General features: G+C 43.6%; 1 protein-coding gene across 21 annotated transcripts in view; it reads left to right on the top strand.

Annotated features, from left to right (window-relative positions):
* Window positions 1-8166: 8166 nt before the first annotated feature.
* The window catches only part of DPP8 (dipeptidyl peptidase 8), a 75620-nt gene continuing 58863 nt past the window's right edge, over window positions 8167-24923 (top strand). For 2 of the 21 annotated variants that reach the window (XM_055099032.2, XM_003827974.7), the window contains exons 1-4: window positions 8381-8747; window positions 10454-10589; window positions 14019-14288; window positions 19224-19336. In XM_055099032.2, the coding sequence (XP_054955007.2) occupies window positions 10553-10589; window positions 14019-14288; window positions 19224-19336 (420 nt within the window). In that variant the 5' untranslated portion in view covers window positions 8381-8747; window positions 10454-10552. Of the gene's footprint in view, window positions 9214-10453; window positions 10590-14018; window positions 14289-19223; window positions 19337-24923 lie in introns of all 21 variants that reach the window. The other 19 variants (XM_034938958.3, XM_003827971.7, XM_055099029.2 and 16 more) reach the window with 17 other exon arrangements.

Below are 24923 nucleotides of genomic sequence, written 5' to 3'. Positions count from 1 at the left end.
AAAAATTAGCCAGGTACGGTGGCATGTGCCTGTAGTCCTAGCTACTCAGGAGGCTGGGAGGATCTCTTAAGCCTGGAAGGTCAGAGATGCAGTGAACTGTGATGGCACCGATGCACTCCAGCCTGGACAACAGAGCAAAACCTTGTCTCAAAAAAAAAAAGAAAACCAAAATACGCTGGAAGGTGGCAGGGGAGATTAAAAGGCAGAGCCAAGTGGCAGTGCCAAGCTGAAATAGGTAGGGCTAAGAGTTTTATGATACTATCAGTCAAATGAAAATGCAAATTTAGCCTTGTCTTTTTGTCCTACCTTCTAGATGCAGCCTTCCCAGCCTCATTTGGCCAAGGGCCAGTTCTCCCTTCTCAGAGAATAGTCACCACTAACTACAGGAAGCATTTGCTGAGTACTTGCCATGGATTAAGCTCATTCCCAGGGCTGAAGGCTGATTTCCTGCCTTTGGCAAGGGGTCATACACATCCTTGTTGTTATCTATGTATAAAATCTTCTATTCTGGAAGAGGTTTTAGAAAATGAGCTGTAGAATTTGGCTGGATTCAAACCACCCAGGATCACCCAGCCAGTTATCCCTGAGCAAAGTCAGGTTTCTCTAGATGGTACAAAGCTAAGTGTGGAGAGGGAGACTGACTGGATCAGTGCAGGTATCTAATGGGGAATCCTCCACAGCCAGATCATACACATGTAGCCTCCCAACTCTGCCTGGAGAATGGGTATTGTAGGCCATCTTTACTGGGAAAACCTTCCCCTCTACCTGTCAATCCACAGTTCAGAAGTGTGAACTAAAAATGAAATCCTAAGCCTCACAATTGACTGAGCAGACTCCTTCTTGGCCAAGGGGACCCCAGAAAAACCTTAAAAACTGAGTTCCAGGTCATGACGGGATGGGAGGTCAGATATGCCTCCTTATACCCCCTCCCTTTTGCGGTTGAGACACAACAACTGACCAGCATTAATGTGAAAACAGAGAGCATAAGACTGATGGAACAACAACAAAAAATAATAATAAATAATGTGTTTAAAGACTGATGGAACGGACTCTTTGTGGCAATATGATACCAAATTATAAATAAGACCTAAGGCCATGCTAGGCAAGAGTTAAGTCACACACCCCTACACTTAAAGAATAAACCATGTTTAACTGCCACAAGGTTTTTCTTTCTCTAGCAGCTAAACAAGCACTAGCCTTAAGATAATCAATATTAAAATTTCTAGCTTACCCCTCACCAGACACTGGCCAACTGACCCCTTGTTCCACAAGCCGTAACTATAACTTTGATTGGACAAGAGACTTATTTCAGTAACCTTCTGCTGATAAGGAGACTATCAACCACGGACAAGTTCTGTCTAGTTTACAGAGGCTGTACATTTGAGTGCCTTTGTGTCCTGAAAAGACCTTTTGACATATAGGTCAAATTGTAATACATTTAAGTGTTAAGTCTCCACTGCAAGGTGAACATGGGTCATATGTAACATACATGTTTCTTCAATATTCGTGCTTCAGGACCACCTTCATAAATATTCGTACCTCCTCCTATAACCTGTTGCATATGTATGTTTAGCCAATCCATTCAGCATAAAGCTCCTGTCCCACCCCTTCATCCTTCAAAGTACCTGACTCTGGTCTTCACTAGAGGCTACACTTCCCAGCCTATCAGCACGGTCACCTTACAAGCTGTAACCCTTTATAGAAAATAAAGTCTCCTTTTCTTTTCTTTCTTTTTTTTTTTTTTTTTTTTTAGACAGAATTTCACTCTCGTTGCTCAACACTCAGGCTGGAGTGCAATGGCACGATCTCGGCTCACTGCAACCTCCGCCTCCCAGGTTCAAGTGATTCTTCTGCCTCAGCCTTCAGGAGTAGCTGGATTACAGGTGTGTGCCACCATGCCCAGCGAAGTTTTGGTTTTGTTTTATGTTTTTTGAGACTGAGTCTTGCTTTGTCACCAGGCTGGAGTGCAGTGGCACAATATCGGCTCACTGCAACCTCCGCCTCCTGGGTTCAAGCGATTCTCGTGCCTCAGCCTCCCAAGTAGCTGGGATTACAGGCACATGCCACCACACCCAGCTAATTTTTGTATTTTCAGTAGAGACTGGGTTTCACCATGTTGGCCAGGATGGTCTCAATCTCCTGACCTCGTGATCCGCCCATTTTGGCCTCCCAAAGTGCTGGGATTACAGGCATGAGCCACGGTGCCCAGCTAATTTTTGTATTTTTAGTAGAGACGGGGTTTCACCACATTGGCCAGGATGGTCTCCATCTCTTGACTTCGTGATCCACCCGCCTCGGACCCCCAAAGTGCTGGGATTACAGGCGTGAGCCACTGTGCCCAGCCCAATTTTTTGTATTTTTAGTAGAGATGGGGTTTCACCGTGTTGGCCAGGCTGGTCTCGAACTCCTGACCTCAGGTGATCCAATTGCTTCAGCCTCCCAAAGGCTGGGACTACAGCCACCGTACCCGGTCTTAATTTTTTTCTATTTTTAGTAGAGACAGAGTTTCACCATGTTGGCCAGGCTGGTCTCAAACTCCTGACTTCTAGTAATCTGCCTGCCTCAGCCTTCCAAAGTGCTGGGATTAGAAGTGTGAGTCACTGCACCCGGCTTGATGGTTTTAAAAAACAGGAGTTTAGATGGGCGCGGTGACTCATGCCTGTAATCCCAGCACTTTGGGAGGCTGAGGCAGGTGGATCACGAGGTCAGGAGATTGAGACCATCCTGGCTAACACGGTGAAACCCCGTCTCTACTAAAAATACAAAAAATTAGCCAGGCATGGTGGCGGGCGCCTGTAGTCCCAGCTACTCAGGAGGCTGAGGCAGGAGAATGGCGTGAACCCAGGAACTGGAGCTTGCAGTGAGCTGAGATTGCACCACTGCACTCCAGCCTGGGTGACAAAGCGAGACTCCGTCTCAAAAAACAAAACAAAACAAAAAAACCCAAAAAAAAAAAACACGCACACAGGAGTTTCTCTGCAGAAGCTTTTTTTTTTTTTTCGGTCTGCCACAATCCACGTAAGATGTGACTTGCTCTTCCTTGCCTTCTGCCATGATTGTGAGGCCTCCCCAGCCATGTGGAACTGTAAGTCCAATTAAACCTCTTTCATTTGTAAATTGCCCAGTCTCAACTATGTCTTTATCAGCAGCATGAAAATGGACTAATACAACCCCCATCTCTACAAAAATTTAAAAATTAGCCAGGTGTGTTGGTGCATGCCTGTAGTTCCAGCTACTCAGGAGGTTCCAGCCAGAGGATTACTTGAGCCCAGTTCAAGGCTGTAGTGAGCTATGATCATACCACTGTACTCTAGCCTGGGCAATGGTGCAAGACTTTGTTTCAAAATAAATTAAGTACATAAATAAAAAATATGAAAAAGAAAATCAGAGGGAAAGAATTTTTTTCTTTTCTTTTCTTTCTTTCCTTTTCTTTTTTTTTTTTTTTTTTTGAGACAGAGTCTTGCTCTGTCACCCAGATTAGTGGTGTGATCACAGCTCACTGCAGCCATGACCTCCAGGGCTCAAGTGATCCTTCCGAGGAGCTGGGACTACAGATGCTGCCACCACGCCAGGCTAATTTCTGTGCTTTTCTTTCTTTTCTTTTTTTGAGACGGAGTTTCGCTCTTGTTTCCCAGGCTGGATTCCAATAGTGCAATCTCAGCTCACTGTGACCTCTGCCTCCCGGGTTCAAGCAATTCTCTTGCCTCAGACTCCCAAGTAGCTGGGATTACAGGCATGGGCCACCATACCTGGCTAATTTTTTTGTATTTAGTAGAAATGGGGTTTCACCATGTTGGTCAGGCTGGTCTCAAACTCTTGACCTCAGGTGATCTACCCGCCTCAGCCTCCCAGAGTGCTGGGATTACAGGTGTGAGCCACTGTGCCCAGCCAATTTTTGTGCTTTTTGTAGAGACAGGGTCTCACTACTTTTCTTTTCTTTTTTTTTTTTAGACAGAGTTTCGCTCTTGTTGCCCAGGCTGGAGTGCAATGGTGCGATCTCGGCTCACCACAACCTCCGCCTCCGGGGTTCAAGCGATTCTCCTGTCTCAGCCTCCCAAGTAGCTGGAATTACAGGCATGTGCCACCACCCCTGGCTGATTTTTGTATTTTCAGTAGAGACAGGGTTTCATCATTTTGGTCAGGCTGGTCTCAAACTCCCAACCTCAGGTGATCCGCCTGCCTTGGCCTCCCAAAGTGCTGGGATTACAGGCGTGAGCCACCATGCCCGGCGAGTCTCACTACTTTTCCCAGGCTGGTTTCGAACTCCTGGGCTCAAGCCATCCTTCTGCCTCAGTCTCCCAAAGGGCTGGAACCGCAGGCATGAGCCACTGTGCCCGCCTTCTTTTTTTCTTATTACAGTTTGGTTTGAACTACACCCTGAAAAGGGGGAAAGTATGGGGGGAAGTGGAAAAAGAAACTGTAGACCCACCATATCCTATAATCAATGGCTGTTAGTGTATGTACTACATGCTTATGATCTTTTTTCTCACCGAGATTATAAACCTCAATAGAGCACAGATTACCTCCTTTTGGTATCCTGCAGTATCTAACACAATGTGCTTCAGAAAGTAGATGTTTAAAACATATTTGTTGATGATAATACCCACCGCTAGATACAGATGGTTTTGCATCAACCCGGCCGTGCTATCTCATCACACCTCATGTGCTAGATAACTTGTCTTTTCCTGATGGGTCCCTAGAGTGCAGGGCAAAAGAAAGCCAGCTAGGGTTTGTCAACCACACAAACAAGACTTGGCAAGGCCACGGCCTGACCGATTCAGCCAGTAAAGATACATTGAGCCACTTTTATTTTTTATTTTTTTGAGATGGAGTCTCACTCTTTCGCCCAGGCCAGACTGCAGTGGCGCTATCTCGGCTCACTGCAAGCTCCGCCTCGCGGGTTCACGCCATTCTCCTGCCTCAGCCTCCCGAGTAGCTGGGGCTACAGGTGCCCGCCACCACGCCCGGCTAATTTTTTGTATTTTTGGTAGAGACGGGGTTTCACCGTGTTAGCCAAGATGCTCTAGATCTCCTGACCTCGTGATCTGCCCGCCTCGGCCTCCCAAAGTGCTGGGATTACAGGCGTGAGCCACTGTGCCCGGCCAAGCCACTTTTAGATTCAGGTAGTTTATTACTTACATACAGTGCAAAAGGAAAAATGCACAATGGTGATAGATGCTTGTGATCCTTGTCTCATACATCAAAAACGACAATACAGTTGACTCTGTATCTGTGGTTTCTACATCTGGGATTCAACCTACCTCGGGTCAAAAGTATTTAGAAAAAAACCGATATAAAAAAATAATAGGCTGGACACGGTGGCTCTCACCTGTAATCCCAGCACTTTGGGAGGCCGAGGCAGGTGGATCACATGAGGTCAGGAGTTCAAGACCAGCCTGGCCAACATGGTGAAACCCCATCTCTACTAAAAATACAAAAATTAGCCAGGTGTGGTGGCAGATGCCTGTAATCCCAGCTACTCAGGAGGCTGAGGCAGGAGAATTGCTTGAACCCGGAGGTGGACGTGGCAGTGGGCCGAGATCGCGCCACTGCACTCCAGCCTGGCAAAAGAGCGAGACTCTGTCTCAAAGGAAACAAACAATACAAAAAATTAGCCAGGCATGGTGGTGGGTGCCTGTAATCCCAGCTTCTCAGGAGGCTGAGGCAGGAGAATTGCTTGAACCCAGGAGGCAGGAGTTGCAGTGAGCCAAGGTTGCACCACTGCACTCCAGCCTGGGCGACAGAGCGAGACTTTGTCTCAATTAAAAAAAAAAAAAAAGTCAGCCAGGCGCAGTGACTCACAGCTATAATCCCAGCATTTTGGGAAGCTGAGGTGGGTAGATCGCTTGAGGTCAGGAGTTTGAGACCAGCCTGGCCAATGTGGTGAAACCCCGTCTCTACTAAAAATACAAAAATTAGCTGGGCGTGGTGGCACACGCCTGTAATTCCAGCTACTTGGGAGACTGAGGTGGTTGCAGTGAGCTGAACTGAGATCGCACCACTGCACTCCAGAGCCTGGGTGACACAGTGAGACTGTCACCAAAGAAAAAAAAAGTAATATATGAGAGGAGGATGTGCATAGGTTACATGCAAATACTATGCCATTTGATATCAGGGACTTGCGTACCGCTGATTTTAATATCTGCCAGGAATCCTGAAACCAATCCCCTGCAGATACCAAGGGACAACTGTACTGAAACAAAAGGGGCCAGATGACTGCAACGTGAGTTGCGAGATACCCTGTTGAACGGGAGCCAATTCTAGACTGCGGCCAGATGATTTTGTATTCAGCAGTGCTATTCTGAGGGAGTGGGGAGAAAGCCCCACACCTCATCAGAAACTGTGAGGAGAGGAGAAGCTGTCTCCTGACTGCCTCCCCGAGGAGGTTGCCTCCAGGTCCCTATCAGCCTCCTATTTTCTTCTATTCTAGGAACATCACACAGCATTCTGCTAAGACTCAGAGATCCCTGGATTCAAGCCTATGCCTATGATGCATGCAAGGTGGCCAGCGTTCCACGGTGGAGATGTTCCTCTACAGCTTTCTCAGGGTTTGAAAATAAGAATAAAAATCAAGAACTCTGGCCGGGCGCGGTGGCTCACGCCTGTAATCCCAGCACTTTGGGAGGCCAAGGCAGGCAGATCACGAAGTCAGGAGATCAAGACCATCCTGGCTAACATGGTAAAACCCCGTTTCTACTAAAAAAAAATACAAAAAATTAGCCGGGTGTGGTGGTGAGTGCCTGTAGTCCCAGCTACTGAGGAGGCTGAGGCAGGAGCATGGCGTGAACCTGGGAGGCGGAGCTTGCAGTGAGTCGAGATGGTGCCACTGCACTTCAGCCTGGGCGACACATTGAGACTCCATCTCAAAAAAAAATAAATAAAAATTAAAAAAAAGAAATCTAGATTCCAGTCTAGTCAAATATATAATTAGCTATGTGATATAAGCAAGTATTTTATCTGTCCATGGCTCTTTTTTTAAATGCATGAAATTATATATTTTTAATTGTTTGCTTTTGCGGGGAGGGGGCTCTATCTCTTCTTATTAGGCTATAAACTTCATGAAAACAGGGGCTTTATCTACTTTGTTCACTATTGTGGCCCCGCTGCTTAAAACAGTGACAGGTACAAGGCAGAGATTCAGCAAACACTTGTTGAATTACTGAAGTGCAAGATATTTCTCTGTATTTTGTGTGTGTGTGTGTGTGTGTGTGTGTGCATTTAAAGCCTTTAAAATCTGCTCTCAGGTCATTTGGAGAAAATTAATAGAAGAGACCCAAGGAAAATGACTTTGCCTTTTTTTTTTTTTTTTTTAAGGGAGCTCAACTTTAAAAAGCCTGAGGGAAGGCTCATTTAACCTCAGAGTGAATAATTATATGCTGTGGAGTGGAGCATAGTACCCAAATGGATTTTTTATTAGTGCTATTATAATAAATCCTAATGACACACGACTCTGACACATTGTTCTTTGTAATAATAGAAAATAGGGGAGGCCCCGCTTTTGCACAGTTTTGTTGTACACCTGCTACTTTCCTGGATATCTTCCTGAGTTCCCTTTTTCTCAGCCAATATACAGTGTAGACCAGGAAAGAAATTGCAGGTCAAGGGACCTGCCTCTGGCTCTGATTATAACAAGTCATTCACTTCTTTCCCCTAGGCCCCAGTTTCTTCATTTTATGTGTTAAAGTGCATACCTTTTTTTTTTTTTTTTTTTTTTTTTTGAGACAGAGTCTCACTCTGTCACCCAGGCTGGAGTGCAGTGGCGTGATCTCAGCTCACTGCAACTTCTGCCTCCGGGTTCAAGCGATTCTCCTTTCCTCAGCCTCCTGAGTAGTAGCTGGGATTGCAGGCGCCCGCCACCATGCCAAGCTAAGCTTTGAATTTTTTGTAGAGATGGGGTTTCGCCATGTTGGCCAGGCTGGTCTCGAACTCCTGACCTCAAGTGATCCGCCTGCCTCGGCCTCCCAAAGTGTGGGATTACAGGCGTGAGCCTCCACGCCCAGCTGGTTTTCTTTAATTGCAATTAAGTGAAATGTATTATATCCCTTTTAGAGGTAAAGAATTATGGCTCAAATAGATTGAGTGACCTGCTGAAAGATCGCTAGTTAATATTAGAGCCAAGTTTCGGACTCCAGGTTCAGATTTCTTTCCACCACAACGAGACGCTTAGATCTCCAAGGCCCTAGTCTCTTTCCTCAATATCATCTCGTTGAAAGGGGAGGGATTTACCCTGGTTTGCTCCCAGCGTCTAAGGCTCTCTCTGCCTGGCACATGGACAGGAATTTTGTCTATTTTGAGCAGGCACTCAATATATATTATTTATTGACTACAGACGCGCCACATTTTGCCCTGTGACTTTCAGCAAGTCGCTGTTCCTTTCTGGATTTCATCTCTATCCCCTGCTCGACCCAGTCTCCACCCCGCGCCTCCTTGGCTCCTCCGGCCACTAGACTGCGCTGTGGTGTTGGACCCCACCCAGCAGACAGCGGCGCCCTTCTTGGCCCGGCTGCGCCTTCGCCAGTCGGAAAGCGGATCGCAACGAACCGGAAGTGCTAAAGCCTCCGAGGCCAAGGCCGCTGCTACTGCCGCCGCTGCTTCTTAGTGCCGCGTTCGCCGCCTGGGTTGTCACCGGCGCCGCCGCCGAGGAAGCCACTGCAACCAGGACCGGAGTGGAGGCGGCGCAGCATGAAGCGGCGCAGGCCCGCTCCATAGCGCACGTCGGGACGGTCCGGGCGGGGCCAGGGGGGAAGGTGCAGTATCCGCCCCCCTCTCCTTCTCCTGCGCCGGCGAGGCCTGGGCCACGGCTCACCAGGCCCTTTCCGCCTCACGGAGGGACTGCTCGGCGCGTTCTCAGGGTCAGCGCGCTTTGCGGTTTACCTGGCGCGCCGCCCTGCCCAGTGCAAAGCCGGTGGTGCCCTCCCCCCCTCCCCCCAACTTGCCGGAAGAGGAAGCCGAGGCTCTGAGATTCCGAGTCAACCACCGTTCACTGGGCGCCCCTTGAGCTCTGGGCGCTGGCCTCCTGACTTCCACGTCCGTTATCTTAATTGAGTCTCGCTGGGGTTGGGAGGCCGGGTATTGTCAGCGCTTACAGATGAGGAAACGGAAGCCCACAGAGGCGAAGGGATTTTCCTTAAGTCCGACTTGGCAGATGGGCTTCGGCCTCAGATTTTCTGGTTTCTCAGCTGGTGGTCTTTTTTCTCTCCTGCCTCATGCTAGGTCGATTCCCTCTCCCTGCTCACTGCCCCCTCCCATTCTGTTCCACCCACTCGCAGCAGGACACTTTCCTTTCCTGCCACACCTGTCTTCTCACACACTTTTCTTCTAAGACTTGGCATTTCTCCCATCTCTCTTCTCAATATTCTCTGCTATGCCTCTCCTCTTGTTCCTCATTCATAGTTTTTCAAGGTCTTTGCCCCCTCTGTGCTATTGAATCTCTCAACTAGGTGTGGACCCTAAAGAATGAGATAGCTAGGCTTCAGTGAGGCTTTAGGTGTTTAAGTGGACGGCTGTTTGGCCCTTGAGTTAAAAATTAAGGAATTTCACTTGAGTGGATCCAAACTCAAGAGTCCTAAAGCTATTTTCTGAGTCAACATGCTCTATTTCTGAGTGAGGGGCTTAGTGCTATGAGGTGTCTTGACATCTTAGTCCATTGTTGCTGTGCTGGCATAACCTCGCTGTTTTTCCTGCACTTGCCACTTAGCTTTTCCCACCCCATCCCTTCATCACCTACTTGGGCTATGGGAGCCCAAAATTAAAACTTATAGAGTAACAGATGTAATAGCAGACCTTCCTTTTTTTTTTTTTCCTAAGCCAGAATTTCAACAAGTTTAATGCTTCTTTTTCCAGAAAAGTTACCTATTTAAATTATTCTCAGAGTAATGCAGCAAGAAAAAAAGCGAAAATGGAATGCACTTAAGATGAATAGAAAATTGTTTATCTCGTGAAAAGTCTTAAGTTATTAAATTCAAGTTAATTCCCTTTCTGCAAAAATGGCCTGTAACTCTTACTGGCTATCCTCCTGAGTTAATTCTATCTCCATCCAGCTTGATATGACATTATTATGTAAAAGAGGAACAGGAATAGGCACATAAAAATAAATTTTATTAATCATATGCCGTTTTTGATGATTTGCAATAGTCACTGAGTAACTTCACATCTGTATGCCTTTTGTAACTTTTTAAAGCCTTTCCATGGTTTTCCTTTGTCTGGACACCAAAGTTTACTATGTTAGGATATTCTTTTGACTATATTGGGCTACACATCTCTGAAATAAAATAATTCTTGAATTCTGATAACATAAAATGCAGATACAAAATAATGTAGGCATTATATATTGCCCCAAAAAATGATATTTCGGTATCAGTTTTAACTACTATTTTGGGGCTTCTCTTTTTGGCCACATATGGTCCATCTTAATGATCAAAGTCTTATCTTATTTCATTATCCTGGTGAGCAGGCTTTGATGGTGAGGAAAGGAAAGATTGCTGTGAGAAGAGCAGGATGAGCAGAGGGATTCTATGCTTGAAGTCGAGTCACTTGAAAAAGATCTCTTTGAATGTGGAAGAGATCTGAGCAGATGAAAATAAAATCAGGTAGGCACCAGGGAAACTACTTAAGTGACGAGGTAGGTGGGGCAGTGAAATATATGCACTGTGCTGAGAAGGTACACTGACCCTATTTTCCTATTTTTGACATTAGAAAATTCAGGTCACCTATTTTGAGAATGTGTTTGTGTATAATCAGGAATTAAGTCATTTACCAAACATCTGCACAGATTACCAATATTATATAATATCAGGTATATTTTAGAAATGCAGGATGGACATTTGCTGTGAACTTACAGAATAGGAGACCATCATTTGGACTGTACAATGTTTGTACATGTACACGCAAGTATGCATGTGTATGCATAGAGTGTCCAGGGCTTAGTACGATTCAGGAATACCAGATAATTTTTTTTTTTTTTTTTTTGAGACGGAGTCTCGCTCTGTCGCCCAGGCTGGAGTGCAGTGGCGCGATCTCGGCTCACTGCAAGCTCCGCCTCCCGGGTTCACGCCATTCTCCTGCCTCAGCCTCCCGAGTAGCTGGGACTACAGGCGCCCGCTACCACGCCCGGCTAATTTTTTGTATTTTTAGTAGAGACGGGGTTTCACCGTGTTAGCCAGGATGGTCTCGATCTCCTGACCTCGTGATCCGCCCGCCTCGGCCTCCCAAAGTGCTGGGATTACAGGCGTGAGCCACCGCGCCCGGCAATACCAGATAATTTAAATGTAAGCTAATGTACATTTTACATAAGAAAGATGTGACGTGAATGATAACTCAAGAAGCTGGGCATGGCCAGGCGCGGTGACTCACACCTATAATCCCAGCCTGTACAACATAGTGAGACCCCCATCTCTACAAAAAAGTTTTAAAAAATTAGCCAGGCATGGTGATGCATTCCTGTGGTCTTAGCTGCTCAGGAGGCTGAGGCATAAGGATCCTCTGATTCCAGGAGTTCAAGGCTGTACCACTGCACTGCAGCTTGGGCAACAGTGAGACTTGTCTAAAAAAAATAAACTGGACAGTAAGGCTTGGGAGGAGGTCTTTCTGTTGAGCTTCCCTATTCTGTTCCCCAGCCCTATTCTTGCAAGCACTGGTTTGCAGGTGAACTTCCAAACATAACACAAGAGAAGTTGAGAAAAATGAGCCCAATTTGTATAGGTTCTTTTCTCATTTGTCCCTCAGTCCGTTAGATATAAAACTGGGTCCGTTGGCCGGGCACGGTGGCTCCCACCTGTAATCCCAGCACTTTGGGAGGCCAAGGCGGGTGGATCATGAGGTCAGGAGTTCAAGACCAGCCTGGCCAAGATGGTGAAACCCTGTCTCTACTAAAAAATACAAAAATTAACTGGGCACGATGGCGGGTGCCTGTAATCCCAACTACTCGGGAGGCTGAGGCAGGAGAATTGCTTGAACGTGGGAGGCAGAGTTTGCAGTGAGCCGAGATCTCGCACCACTGCACTCTAGCCTGGGTGACAGAGCAAGACTCTGCCTCAAAACAAAACAAAAACAGCAACAACAACAAAACTGGTTCCGTTGACATTTGGTAGAAAGTAGGCCTCCACTAGCTGGCTTTTATTAGGGCAAGTAAACAACATATGATAGTATATAACCACCACAGTCTTAAACTGTCAGTAAATGTCAGTGTGCTGGATACTCCTTGAACTAAATGACTTAATTCCCTGCCAAGCTGTTTTGGATTTTAGTCATTGAAAGTGAATGCTCATTTGTAACAATGATACAAGCATACCTGGTAACTGTCTAATAGGTTTTCTGGCCACTTTGTTACTGTTATATTGAAAATGGTAACATAGGTAACTGTAGCATGAAAAAAGACAAAATAAGCTGCACACACACTTCATTCAGTTCTTTGGCATGCCAGTAACGTGTGCTTAATGGACTAATTCACAATCCATACCTGCTAATAACTTTTAGTCTGTGATAGTTACTATGAATTTATGTTAGCCTTCAAATTTGGGCTTTAAAAAAGATATATTAAATGTACAGCCTTGTATTTATTATTATAGAAGTAGTTAATAATTATGTTGTTTGGTTGCATAAATGCAATTTAGTTTATCTCCCAAGTCCACATGTCTTTGACATTTATTAGTTCAAAAAGAGTAGATTGCCCAGAATTTTTATGTTCCTTCTTTTTGGCAGTGTCATGAATAATATATGTTGGAATACACACTGGTTTATGATAACACTTTTTGTTATTTGGTACTTCGCTCATGTTAAATGTTGGAAAAGATAAAGGAGAAATGCAACTTCTGGATTTGTGAAATAAGAATAAACATTAGCAGATGAGATATTAACAAACACTATTTAGGGGTTGAACCGGTAAACCCCAGTTTATACTTTTTATCAAAATACTGTTGGTACAAATATTAAATGCTTTCTGTATCAACTACTTCAGCTAATTAAAGCCACTTTAAGATAGTATCTTTTTTTCCTGCCATTTAATCAGTATATGTTGTATGATTGGTAAGAATAGTCATGTAAGTTTCCTTAAAATACAGAGTCACCACGCTGGGCGCGGTGGCTCATGCCTGTAATCCCAGCACTTTGGGAGGCCGAGGCTGGCGGATCACAAGGTCAGGAGATCAAGACCATCCTGGCTAACACAGTGAAACCCCATCTCTACTAAAAATACAAAAAATTAGCCGGGCGTTGTGGTGCATGCCTGTAATCCCAGCTACTGGGGAGGCTAAGGCAGGAGAATGGCATGAACCTGGGAGGCGGAGCTTGCAAAGAGCCAAGATTGTGCCACCGCACTCCAGTCTGGGTAACAGAGCGAGACTCCGTCTCAAAAAAAAAAAAAAAAATGTAGAGTCACCACAAATGATCATGATAGTGATGTCTAGCAAGAGCAGAAGACTCAGAAATGCATCAGCCAGTTAAGTGTTTTGTTTGGCTTTCCATTTAAAAGGAAACAATATATTATCTTGGGTAAGTACCCTAGGAAGGTTATTACATGCACGTTATTTTTGACAATTTTATTACCGTTCTCATTTGTTGTGGTTATTTCTGTTAGCTGAAAAAAATCCACACTTACCAAATGTGTTACTTTTTAAAATGCAAAACACTTAGCTTCCTTGGCAGAGTTAGCTTCACTATTGACATGCTCTTGGGTGGAGCATAGCAGCCAACTGGCAAATGGCCTGTTTCCTTCCAGTGTGGGAAAGAAAAGGGAGTTTTGGCAAGAAATACCTAAGGAGAGCCTTTTATAAAAGCTACCAAAGGGATTTATAGGCACTGTGAAGTAGACCTGACCTCAATTTTTTTTTAATTTCATTTTTAAACTGAACACAGAGAAGGGAGAGCTGTTGCTTTTCTTACTAGGTTTCATTGCAGCTGTGCTAAAAAGCATTTTTTTCTTGCCCTCCCCACTCCCCCGCTTTTTTTTTGACCCTATCAGAGAATCATTCTGATAATAGAAGACAGACCCGTGAACAGCTTCATGTGCCTTGTTTTTCTAGGAAAATGCAACATGGCAGCAGCAATGGAAACAGAACAGCTGGGTGTTGAGATATTTGAAACTGCGGACTGTGAGGAGAATATTGAATCACAGGATCGGCCTAAATTGGAGCCTTTTTATGTTGAGCGGTATTCCTGGAGTCAGCTTAAAAAGCTGCTTGCCGATACCAGAAAATATCATGGCTACATGATGGCTAAGGCACCACATGATTTCATGTTTGTGAAGAGGAATGATCCAGATGGGCCTCATTCAGACAGAATCTATTACCTTGGTGAGTACAAAGTTGTAGTTTCTGAGAGAAAATGATCTCTTAAGTCAAACTTAAAGTCTAGGTATAATTGACACTCAAAAGTTTGATGAATAAATAAATCAGTGACTTTTGGTTTCATTAAAGAAAACCTATAATTTGAAGAATTCGATTTTGTTGTATCGCATTAACTTTATTTTTACTTGTAGGTAACAAGTCATTAATTGATCATGATCGTTTTTCAAAATCGAAGATGCCAGAAATTGCTTCTTCCTAAAGCTAGCTTGAAATGCCTTTCTTTAGATGGTCTGATTAGGAAAACAAACAATAAAACCATTAGTTTGTTCCCACTCAACAGCTGCTGCTTTTGTTTTTTTAATCCAAGGCTGTTTTTGGTCTCTTCTTCCTGAATCCATTCACTCCAGATTTAATGTCTGCCTATATTAAATATGTTAATCTACTGATTTACTTTCTTGTTTGTTAAATTTTTAAAGGTAGGTTCCTTCCCCTCCTCCAAAATTTTTCCAATATAAATTTTATTCGTTTATGTGAATGTGTGTGTATATGTGTTTTATTTATTTGTGTGTGTGTGTGGTGTGTGTATGTATGTGTGTATGGAGATATTAAAGATGACGTCTGCATGAGTTCATGTCATAATTATAGTTTTTTTTTTTTTTTGAGACAGGGTCTCACTCTGTCACCCAGGTTGGAGTGCAGTGGCACACTAATGGCTCACTGCAGCCTTGACCTCCCAGGCTCAAACAGTCCTCCCAAGCTGGGACTACAGGTGCACGCCACCACGGCCAGCTAATGTTTTGTTGTTGTTGTTGTTTTTTTATAGAGATGGAGTTTTGCCATGTTGCTCAAGCTGGGATTCATTTTTTTTTAAAAACTTCGTAACATTCCATTATATAATTGTGCCATATTTTACTTAACCAGACCTCTAATAATGGTCACACGCTGCCACAACCAGCTAATTTTTTGAATTTTTTTGTAGAGATGGAGTTTTGCCATGTTGCTCAGGCTAGGATTCTTTCTTTTTTAACAACTCAGAATATTCCATTATATAATTGTGCCATATTTTACTTAACCAGACCTCCAGTAATGGCATTTAGGTTTTTCTAATCTGTTGTTACAAAAGATGAGGAAGTGAATATCACTGTATTAGATCATTTTGCACATGTATGAATATACCTGTAGAACTAATTCCTAAGAGTGGAAGTACTGGGAAAAAGGGTATATATATTTTGAATTTTGATTGATATTACTGAACTCCCCTTTCAAAGAGGTTATAGAGTGTATACTACCATGACATTATCTCCGATTATCTATTTCTCCATGCATACACCAGTAGTGAGTAATTAAACTTTTTGATCTTTCCCAGTCAGATTAGCGAACAGCAGTTTCTCATTGTTTTTATTGTATTTCTCTTATGAGTGAGGTTGAGCATCATTTCACATGCTTAAAAAGCCGTTTGTGGCTGGGCGCAGTGGCACACACCTGTATTCCCAGCACTTTGGGAGGCTGCGGCTGGCGGATCACTTGAGGTCAGGAGTTTGAGACCAGCCTCACCAACATGGTGAAACCGCGTCTCTACTAAAAATGCAAAAATTAGTCAGGCGTAGTAGTACACACTTGTAATCCCAGCTACTTGGGAGGCTGAGGCAGGAGAATTGCTTGATCCTGGGAGGTGGAGGTTGCAGTGAGCTGAGATGGTGCCACTGCACTCCAGCCTGGATGACAGAGCGAGACTTCGTCTCAAGTAAAGAAAAAAAAAGCCATTTGTATTTCTTTTCTGTACATTCACAGTCTATAATCTTTGGTTTTTTAATTGGGTTGGGTTTCTTTTTTATTTTTTAAAGTTCTTTTTCCACCCAACCCCTGAAGAGGGTTTCTTTTTCTTAATGATTTGAAGCCTTTTATATAGTAAGTGAATTAATCCTTTGTGGGATTGTCCCAAGTTTGCTTATTTTTAAAATTAATTATTAATTATTATTATTTTTTGAGACAGGGTCTCAGTCTTCTAGGCTGGAGTACAGTGGCATGATCTTGGCTCACTGCATCCTTGACCTCCCAGGCTGAAGTGATCCTCCCGCCTCAATCCCCCAAGTGGCTGGGCCTACAGGCGTGTGCCACCATGCCCAGCTAATTTGTATATATTTTTTTGTAGAGACGGGTTTCGCCATGTTGTCCAGGCTGATCTGGAACTCCTGAGCTCCAGCAATCTGCCTGCCTCAGCTAGGATTACAGGCGTGAGCCACCGCACCTGGCCTTTTTTGTTTTTTTTTTTTTTTTGAGATGGCGGTCTCACTCTGTTGCCCAGGCTGGAGTGCAGTGGTGTGATCCTGGCTAACTGCAACCTCCACCTCCCAGGCTTAAGCCATCCTCCCATCTCAGCCTCCCAAGTAGCTGGGACTATAGGCACATACCACTATGCCCAGCTAATTTTTGTATTTTTGGTAGAGATTGGGTTTCACCATGTTGCTCAGGCTCATCTCAAACTCCTGAGCTCAAGCTGTCTACCCACCTCAGCCTCCCAGAGTGCTGGAATTGCAGACGTGAGCCACTACACCTGGCCAGAAATCTTTTCTTTTATAAGAAATCATACATTTTTGAGAGCCCTTATTCCAAACGTGGTATGCTTAGAAGAAGCTCTATTATTTAGTAACAAGCATTTCGTTACATTAGCATTTTACTTCATCACATGCTTAATTTTGCCTCTTGTTCTTTGTCATGCTATCCTAAAGAGAAACAAGACTCATTGATACTGTTGCCTGAAGACATGGGCCCAAAATGACTGCTGTAGCTCTAAAGACCAATAAATACCATTAGGAAAGAATGAGAAAAGCCCATTTGTGCTTATGTCAGAACATAGAATGTGCTGGGGAAATTTTTACTAGTCATGGATAAAGCCAAGGCAGACATTATGGAACTAGGAGCATATAGGGAGGGGCAACTGAAATGATTGTGGGGGAATGGCTGTTACTGAGGAGAGAAGAAAACCAGTTTTGTCTTTTTGTTTTAATATTTGAAGACTGAAGGCTCTTAGAAGGATCACATTTTGTAAAATTGTGAATGGTATTGATAGGTGACCACAGTCTTAAGAATTGTATAGCAAAGCAACTTGGGAATCTACAAAGTAGATTTTACACAAAATTGAGTGCTGAAGTAAATGTCAGCTGATATATAACTTTTTACTCCAAAGGCAACATAAACTAATTAGAAAAATAAGAAGATAAAAAAAGATGTGGTTATTTGGGAGCTTATCCTCAACATTTGCAAGGGTTAGCATGGGAGTTATCATAAATACCTTTCCCGAGGCTACCTTCTGCTGGCATTAATAATTCAGAAACATAGGTTGAGGATCTCTTTCACCCAGGAGATTTCTTGTTATTTCTGTGTGATTTATTTTTTCCTTCCTTCACTCCTTCAGCTTTTTGGAAGCAATACCCCTTTTTTTTTTTTGAGATGGAGTTTTGCCCTTGTTGCCCAGGCTGGAGTGCAGTGGCGTGATCTCGGTTTATTGCAACCTCTGCCTCCCGGGTTCAAGTGATTCTCCTGCCTCAGCCTCCTGAGTAGCTGGGATTACAGGCATGTGCCACCACGCCCGGCTAATTTTGTATTTTTAGTAGAGGCAGGGTTTCTCCATGTTGGTCAGGCTGGTCTCGAGCTCCTGACCTCAGGTAATCCGCCCACCTCAGCCTCCCAAAGTGCTGGGATTACAGGTGTGAGCCACCGCAGCCGGCCAGTAATACCTTTTTAGAATAGAAAGGCTTTGTTTTACCTTATGTTTTCTTTGGTTCATATCTTCATAACCATAGTGTGTTTCTGTCAATCTTTTATATGTAACTCACTCTACACTGCTGTGACCTTCCCATCCAGTTATCACATGATTTTGCAGAAGAGATTTGGCTTCTACTTAATTTAGACCTTTTTCCTTTGCCCTTCCCCAATAAAGGACAAAGTGATTTTCAGCAGATCAGTTGCCAGATTCTGTGTTGTTTTAATATTAGTATAGTTTTATTGGAAACCTTAAAGGTCTTATTAATGATTATAGTTACAGAACTTTTTTTTTTTTTGAGACGGAGTCTTGCTCTGTTGCCCAGGCCAGAGTGCAGTGGTGTGATCTCGGCTCACTGCAATCTCCGTCTCCTGGGTTCAAGCAATTCTCCTGCCTCAGCCACCCAAATAGCTGGGATTACAGGCACGTGCCACCACGCCCAGCTAATTTTTTTGTATTTTTAGTACAGATGAGGTTTCATCATGTTGGCCAGGCTGGTATCAAACTCCTGATCTCAAATGATCTGCCTGCCTCGGGCTCCCAAAGTGCTGGGACTACAAGCATGAGCCACCATGCCCAGCCTACAGAACTTTTATAATGAATAAAAACTAGAATTCAGTTAGATCTATGTGTTTCCAATTAAGCACTTTAAATGTTTCAGAAACAGTAATCTGAAGTTGTTATATTGGAATCTCATGAGCCTGTTGCCAACTTGTAAAGGACTCACAATTTTCAAAAAATTCTGAAAATGGTACTTTTCTCTACACAGCAACTTACATACTTTTATATTTATTTTGAGAGGGACTAAGATCTGAATACCAAAATGAAACCTGAGCATTTTTCTTTAAAGCCTCAGATTTTTTTTTTTTTTTTTTTTAAGTTGGGATCTTGCTATGTTACCTAGGCTGGTCTTGAATTCCTGGGTTCAAGTGATCCTCCCACTGTAGCCTCCCAAGTAGCTGGGATTATAGGCATGTGCACTGTGCCAGGCTAGCCTTGGTTTTATTGAAAATTTTTATGGCATATGGCATAAGCACATTCTACTTGTTAACATTCATTATATATCCCATAGAGTGCAAAATATTGCGGTGTATAGAAGGCATTATGTACTTGCAACTGTGACTGTAGTAAGAATGCTATTCGAAAAAATAATAATAAATGATTGCTTTCTCCTATAGCCATGTCTGGTGAGAACAGAGAAAATACACTGTTTTATTCTGAAATTCCCAAAACTATCAATAGAGCAGCAGTCTTAATGCTCTCTTGGAAGCCTCTTTTGGATCTTTTTCAGGTAGGATTAAATGTTGTTATTCCTATGATTTGGTGTATGTATTCAGATACTGCATTTATTTAGAGGTTGGGATTTTATATTTGAAGTAGATGTAAATAAAAAAAATTAAGACGTTTTTATGTTTTTGCATGTACGACCCTGAAATTCCATTTAATTCTTGATATTTGAAACTGAGATAATAAAATTCAATTTTTTAAACTGCTTTCTCCCTGTTTAACTGCATTTCCCTTCATAAACTTTGTACTTACGTAGTTCTCACATTTTTTAAAGGAGTTGTTCACAGAAAAGAACTGATAAATATTTCCAGAAAGGCTTATTTATATATTTTAATTGATTTTGTATTTCTAAAGCTCAGTAACAGCACTAAAATAAAGGTACAAAGTTCAGTTTTACCTTCTGAATAGTATAATTCCATTTATGTAAAATCAAAGGTTGGGGTTTTATTTCCCCCAATATTTTATCTTTATTTTTTCTTATTAAAAACTATTTAACATATATATATAATAGTTTTTAAACATATATATGTTTATATATATAAACATATATATACATATATGTTTATATATGTATAATATATAAACAGATTCCAGGATTTCAGTGCATATATATGTTTATATATATTTATATATGTTATATATATGTTTATATGTATATATGTTTACATATATGTATGTTTAATAAGATGGGGTCTTGCTATGTTGTCCGGGTTAGTCTCAAACTCTCAAACTTCTGGGTTCAAGCAATCTGCCTGCCTCGGCTTCCCACAGTGCTGGGATTACAGGCGTGAGCCACCTCACCTGGCTGATTTTATCTTTAGATAAGAAAGTACATTGTTGAAAATATCCCAAAGATAATGTTTCGGTACAATCGTTTGCTTCTTTGGTTCTCATTATTATTTTTACAGTGAGTATTTATTTATTTATTATTATCATTTTTTTTTGAGACGGAGTTTTGCTCTTCTTGCCCAGGCTGGAGTTCAATGGCGCAGTCTCGGCTCACTACAACCTCCGCCTCCCGGGTTCAAGCGATTCTCCTACCTCAGACTCCCAAGTAGCTGGGATTACAGGCATGCGCCACCACGCCCAGCTAATTTTGTATTTTTAGTAGAGCCACAGTTTCACCGTGTTAGCCAGGATGGTCTCGATCTCCTGACCTCGTGATCTGCCTGCCTCGGCCTCCCAAAGTGCTGGGATTACAGGTGTGAGCCACCGCACCCGGCCTTGGCCGAGTATTTCTTAATTGAATAACATGAATGTGCTGTTTCTCATAGAAATTTTAAAAAAAATAACTTTTATAACAACTAATCTTTTTTTTTTTTTTGAGACACAGTCTTGCTCTGCAACCCAGGCTGGAGCGCAGTGGCGCAATCTTGGCTCACTGTAACTTCTGCCTCCCAGATTCAAGCGATTCTCCTGCCTCAGCCTCCCAAGTAGCTGGGATTACAGGTGCACACCACCATGCCTGGCTAATTTTTGTATTTTCAGTAGAGACGGGGTTTCATCATGTCACCCAGGCTGGTCTCGAACTCTTGGCCTCAAGTGATCCACCGCCTCAGCTTCCCAAAGTGCTGGGATTACAGGTGTGAGCCACTGCACCTGGCCACAACTAGTCATTTTCACTCAAACTATTTGTCATGAACATTGCCCTTTACATAGGCATGTGACTTTTCTTTAAAACAAAAAATTTCTTATTCTGAGACCAGTGTCTTTAACTGAAATAATGATAATTTTCTCAGAAAAATTGGCAAAACTGTTTTAAACTTTTATAATGGAAAATTTTAAAGCATACAAAAGTGGAATAACGTGAAATATTTTCAACAAGGATTAAATCTTAGGCATCAGTGTTGATTGTAGCCCTACTAACTTCCCCTCACAACCCCCCACAGCCTACTGCTCAGACTATTTTTTTTTTTTTTGAGACAGAGTCTCACTCTGTCGCCCAGGCTGGAGTGTAGTGGTGCCATCTCAGCTCACTGCAAGCTCCTCCTCCCGGGTTCACACCATTCTCCTGCCTCAGCCTACCTAGTAGCTGGGACTACAGGCTCCCGCCACCATGCCCAGCTAATTTTTTGCATTTTTAGTACGGACGGGATTTCACTGTGTTAGGCAGGATAGTCTCAATCTCCTGACCTCGTGATCTGCCTGCCTCGGCCTCCCAAAGTGCTGGGATTACAGGTGTGAGCCACCGCGCCTGGCCCTGCTCAGACAGTTTTAAAGAAGATACCAGATATGTCATTCCTGAAATATATCAGTATGTATCTCTAAAGTATACAAATTCTTTTTTTAATTGAGACAGCATCTCACTCTGTCACCCAAGTTGGAATACAGTGGTGTGTGATCACAGCTCACTGCAGCTTTAACTTCCTGAGCTCAGGCAATCCTGCCTCAGCCTCCTGAGTAGCTGGGACCACAGGCATATGGCACCATTGCCAGCTAATCTTTTAAATGTTTTGTAGAGACAGGGTCTCACTGTGCTGCCCAGGGTGGTCTCAAACTCCTGAGCTCAAGCGATCCTCCCACCTTGACCTTCCAAAGTGCTAGGATAATAGGTGTGAGCCACCCCACCCAGCATGTTCTACCACAGTTTTTTGTTTTTTTTTTTGAGACGGAATCTTGCTCTGTCGCCAGGCTGGAGTGCAGTGGCGCGTTCTCAGCTCACTGCAACCTCCGCCCCCCAGGTTCAAGCGACTCTCCTGCCTCAGCCTCCCGAGTAGCTGGGACTATAGCGTGTGCCACCAGGCCTAGCTAATTTTTGTATTTTTAGTAGAGACAGGGTTTCACCATGTTGGCCAGGATGGTCTCAATCTCTTGACCTTGTAATCCGCCTACCTCAGCCTCCCAAAGTGCTGGAATTACAAGCGTGAGCCGCTGCACCTGGCCCTACCACAATTTTTTTTTTTTTTTTTTGAGATGGAGTTTCACTCTTGTTGCCCAGGCTGGAGTGCAATGGCACGATCTCAGCTCACCGCAACCTCTGCCTCCTGGGTTCAAGGGATTCTCCTGCCTCAGCCTCCCAAGTAGCTGGAATTACAGGCATGCGCCACCACACCCGGATGATTTTGTATTTTTTATTAGAGAAGGGGTTTCTCCATGTTGGTCAGGCCGGTCTTGAACTTCGACCTCAGGTGATCCTCCCACCTCAGCCTCCCTGAGTGCTGGGATTACAGGCGTGAGCCACTGCACCCGGCCCGCAATTTTTTTTAAAAAGGGCCAGGCACAGTGGCTGATGCCTGTAATCACAGCACTTTGGGAAGCCAAGGAGGGTGGATCACTTGAGGCCAGGAGTTCGAGACCAGCCTGACCAACATGGTGAAACCCCATCTCTACTAAAAAAATACAGAAAAGGCCAGGTGCGGTCGCTTATGCCTGTAATCTCAGCACTTTGGGAGGCTGAGGCGGGTGGATCACTTGAAGTCAGGAGTTCAAGACCACTCTGGCCAACATGGTGAAACCCCGTCTCTACTAAAAATATATAAAAAAAAGCCAGGCATGATGGCGGGTGCCTGTAATCCTAGCTACTCGGGAGGCTGAGGTGGGAGAATCGATTGAACCCGGGAGGCAGAGGTTGCAGTGAGCTTAAATCGTGCCACTGCACTCCACCCTGAGTGACAGAGCAAGACTTCATCTCAAAAAATAATAATAAATAAATAAAAATTAGTCAGGTAGGGCAGTGGGGGGGCAGCGCCTGTAATCCCAGCTACTTGTGAGGCTGAGGCAGGAGAATCGCATGAGCCAGGGAGGCAGAGGTTGCAGTGAGCTGAGATGGCACCTCTGCACTCCAGCTAGGGTGACCAAGGGAGACTCTGTCTCAAAAAAAAAAAAAAAAAAGAAGTAATCAACAATAAAGAAATACTTCAGGCTGGGCACGGTGGCTCACGCCTGTAATCCCAGCACTTTGGGAGGCTGAGGCTGGTGGATCACCTGAGATCAGGAGTTTTTGAGACCAGCCTCATCAACATGGAGAAACCCCGTCTCTACTAAAAATACAAAATTAGCCAAGCATGGTGGTGCATGCCTGTAATCCCAGATACTTGGAGGCTGAGACAGGAGAATCTCTTGAACCCGGGAGGCAGAGGTTGCGGTGAGCCGAGATCGCGCCATTGCACTACAGCCTGGGCAACAGCGCAAGGCTCCATCTCAAAAAATAATAATAATAATAATTAATGGTGTTTCAAGATTGTTTTGGGTATTCTGTGTCTCTTGCAATTCTGTATGAATATTACTAGGGTCAGCTTGTCTATATCTGGAAAAAAGGCATTTGGAATTTTGATACGCATTTACTCTGTCTTCCAATCTATGCATACGTGATGTCTTTCTATTTATTTAGATCTTTACTTTCTTTGAACAGTGTTTTACAGTTTCCCATATACACGTCTTGCTCTTCTTTGGTTAAATTTACTACTAAGTATTTTTGTTTTCTTTTTTTATTTTAATGTCAGTCAAATGTAGCAGTTAGGGGTTGTATACCAACTTTAGTGACACTAATGTTAATAAGTTCCGATAACCCACTACTATTGGGTCAGCCTATTTTTTAAATAACATTTTAAGTAGAATTTTATTTTATTTTATTTTATTTTATTTTATTTTTGAGACACTTTCTTGCTCTGTTGCCCAGGCTGGAGTGCAGTGGCATGATCTTGGCTCACTGCAACCTCCGCCTCCCAGGTTCAAGCGATTCTCCTGCCTCAGCCTTCTGAGTAGCCGGGACTACAGATGCGCACCAGCATGCTCGGCTAATTTTTGTATTTTTAGTAGAGGCGAGGTTTCACTGTGTTGGCCAGGCTGGATTTGAAGTCCTGACCACGGGTGATCCACCTGCCTTGACCTCCTAAAGTACTGGGATTACAGGCATGAGCCACCACGCCCAGCCACAAACTTTCTTTGAGAGACATTATAGCAAATATGTTTTAAGTAGGAAAAGAAAACCACAGAGATTCTGCTCTGAAGTTTTTTTTTTTTCCATTTAGCAAATATCCTGAAAAAGTGAAAAACAATACCATAGTTAAATAAGTAACAGACAGTAACTCCTATAAATAATTTAGGACATAAATGAAAGAAATCACTTCTTTCATGAGGGCCAGGCTTGGTGGCTCACACCTGTAATCCCAATGCTGGGAGGCGGAGGTGGGCAGATCATTGAGGCCAGGAGTTTGAGACCAGCCTGGCCAACATGGCGAAACTCCATTTCTACTAAAAATACAAAATATTAGCTGGGCGTGGTGGCACAAGTGTGTAATCCCACCTACTCAGGAGGCTGAGGCACGAGAATCACCTGAATCCAGGAGGCAGAGGTTGTAGTGAGCTGAGATCACGCCACGGCACTCCAGCCTGGGCAACAGAGTGAGAGTTTTGTCTCAAAGAAAGAAAGAAAGAAATCACTGTGAAATAGTGAATTGGAAAACTTTGCTAGCTGAGAATTCAAGCAAGGTTTTGGGGTATAAGTAAACTGGGATAGGTAGAAAGAAAAACATTCTTCCAAGAGTCCAGGGAAGAGGGGTAGAACAGACAAAGACCAGGAGACAGAAAACCACTCATTGAATTTTATTCAGATCAGTGATGTGACCAGCTTGACCTCTAAGGTTTTATTA

The sequence above is a fragment of the Pan paniscus genome, chromosome 16 (genome assembly GCF_029289425.2).
Source record: "Pan paniscus chromosome 16, NHGRI_mPanPan1-v2.0_pri, whole genome shotgun sequence".
NCBI lineage: Eukaryota > Metazoa > Chordata > Mammalia > Primates > Hominidae > Pan > Pan paniscus.
This window is presented reverse-complemented; position numbering and strand designations above follow the sequence as displayed.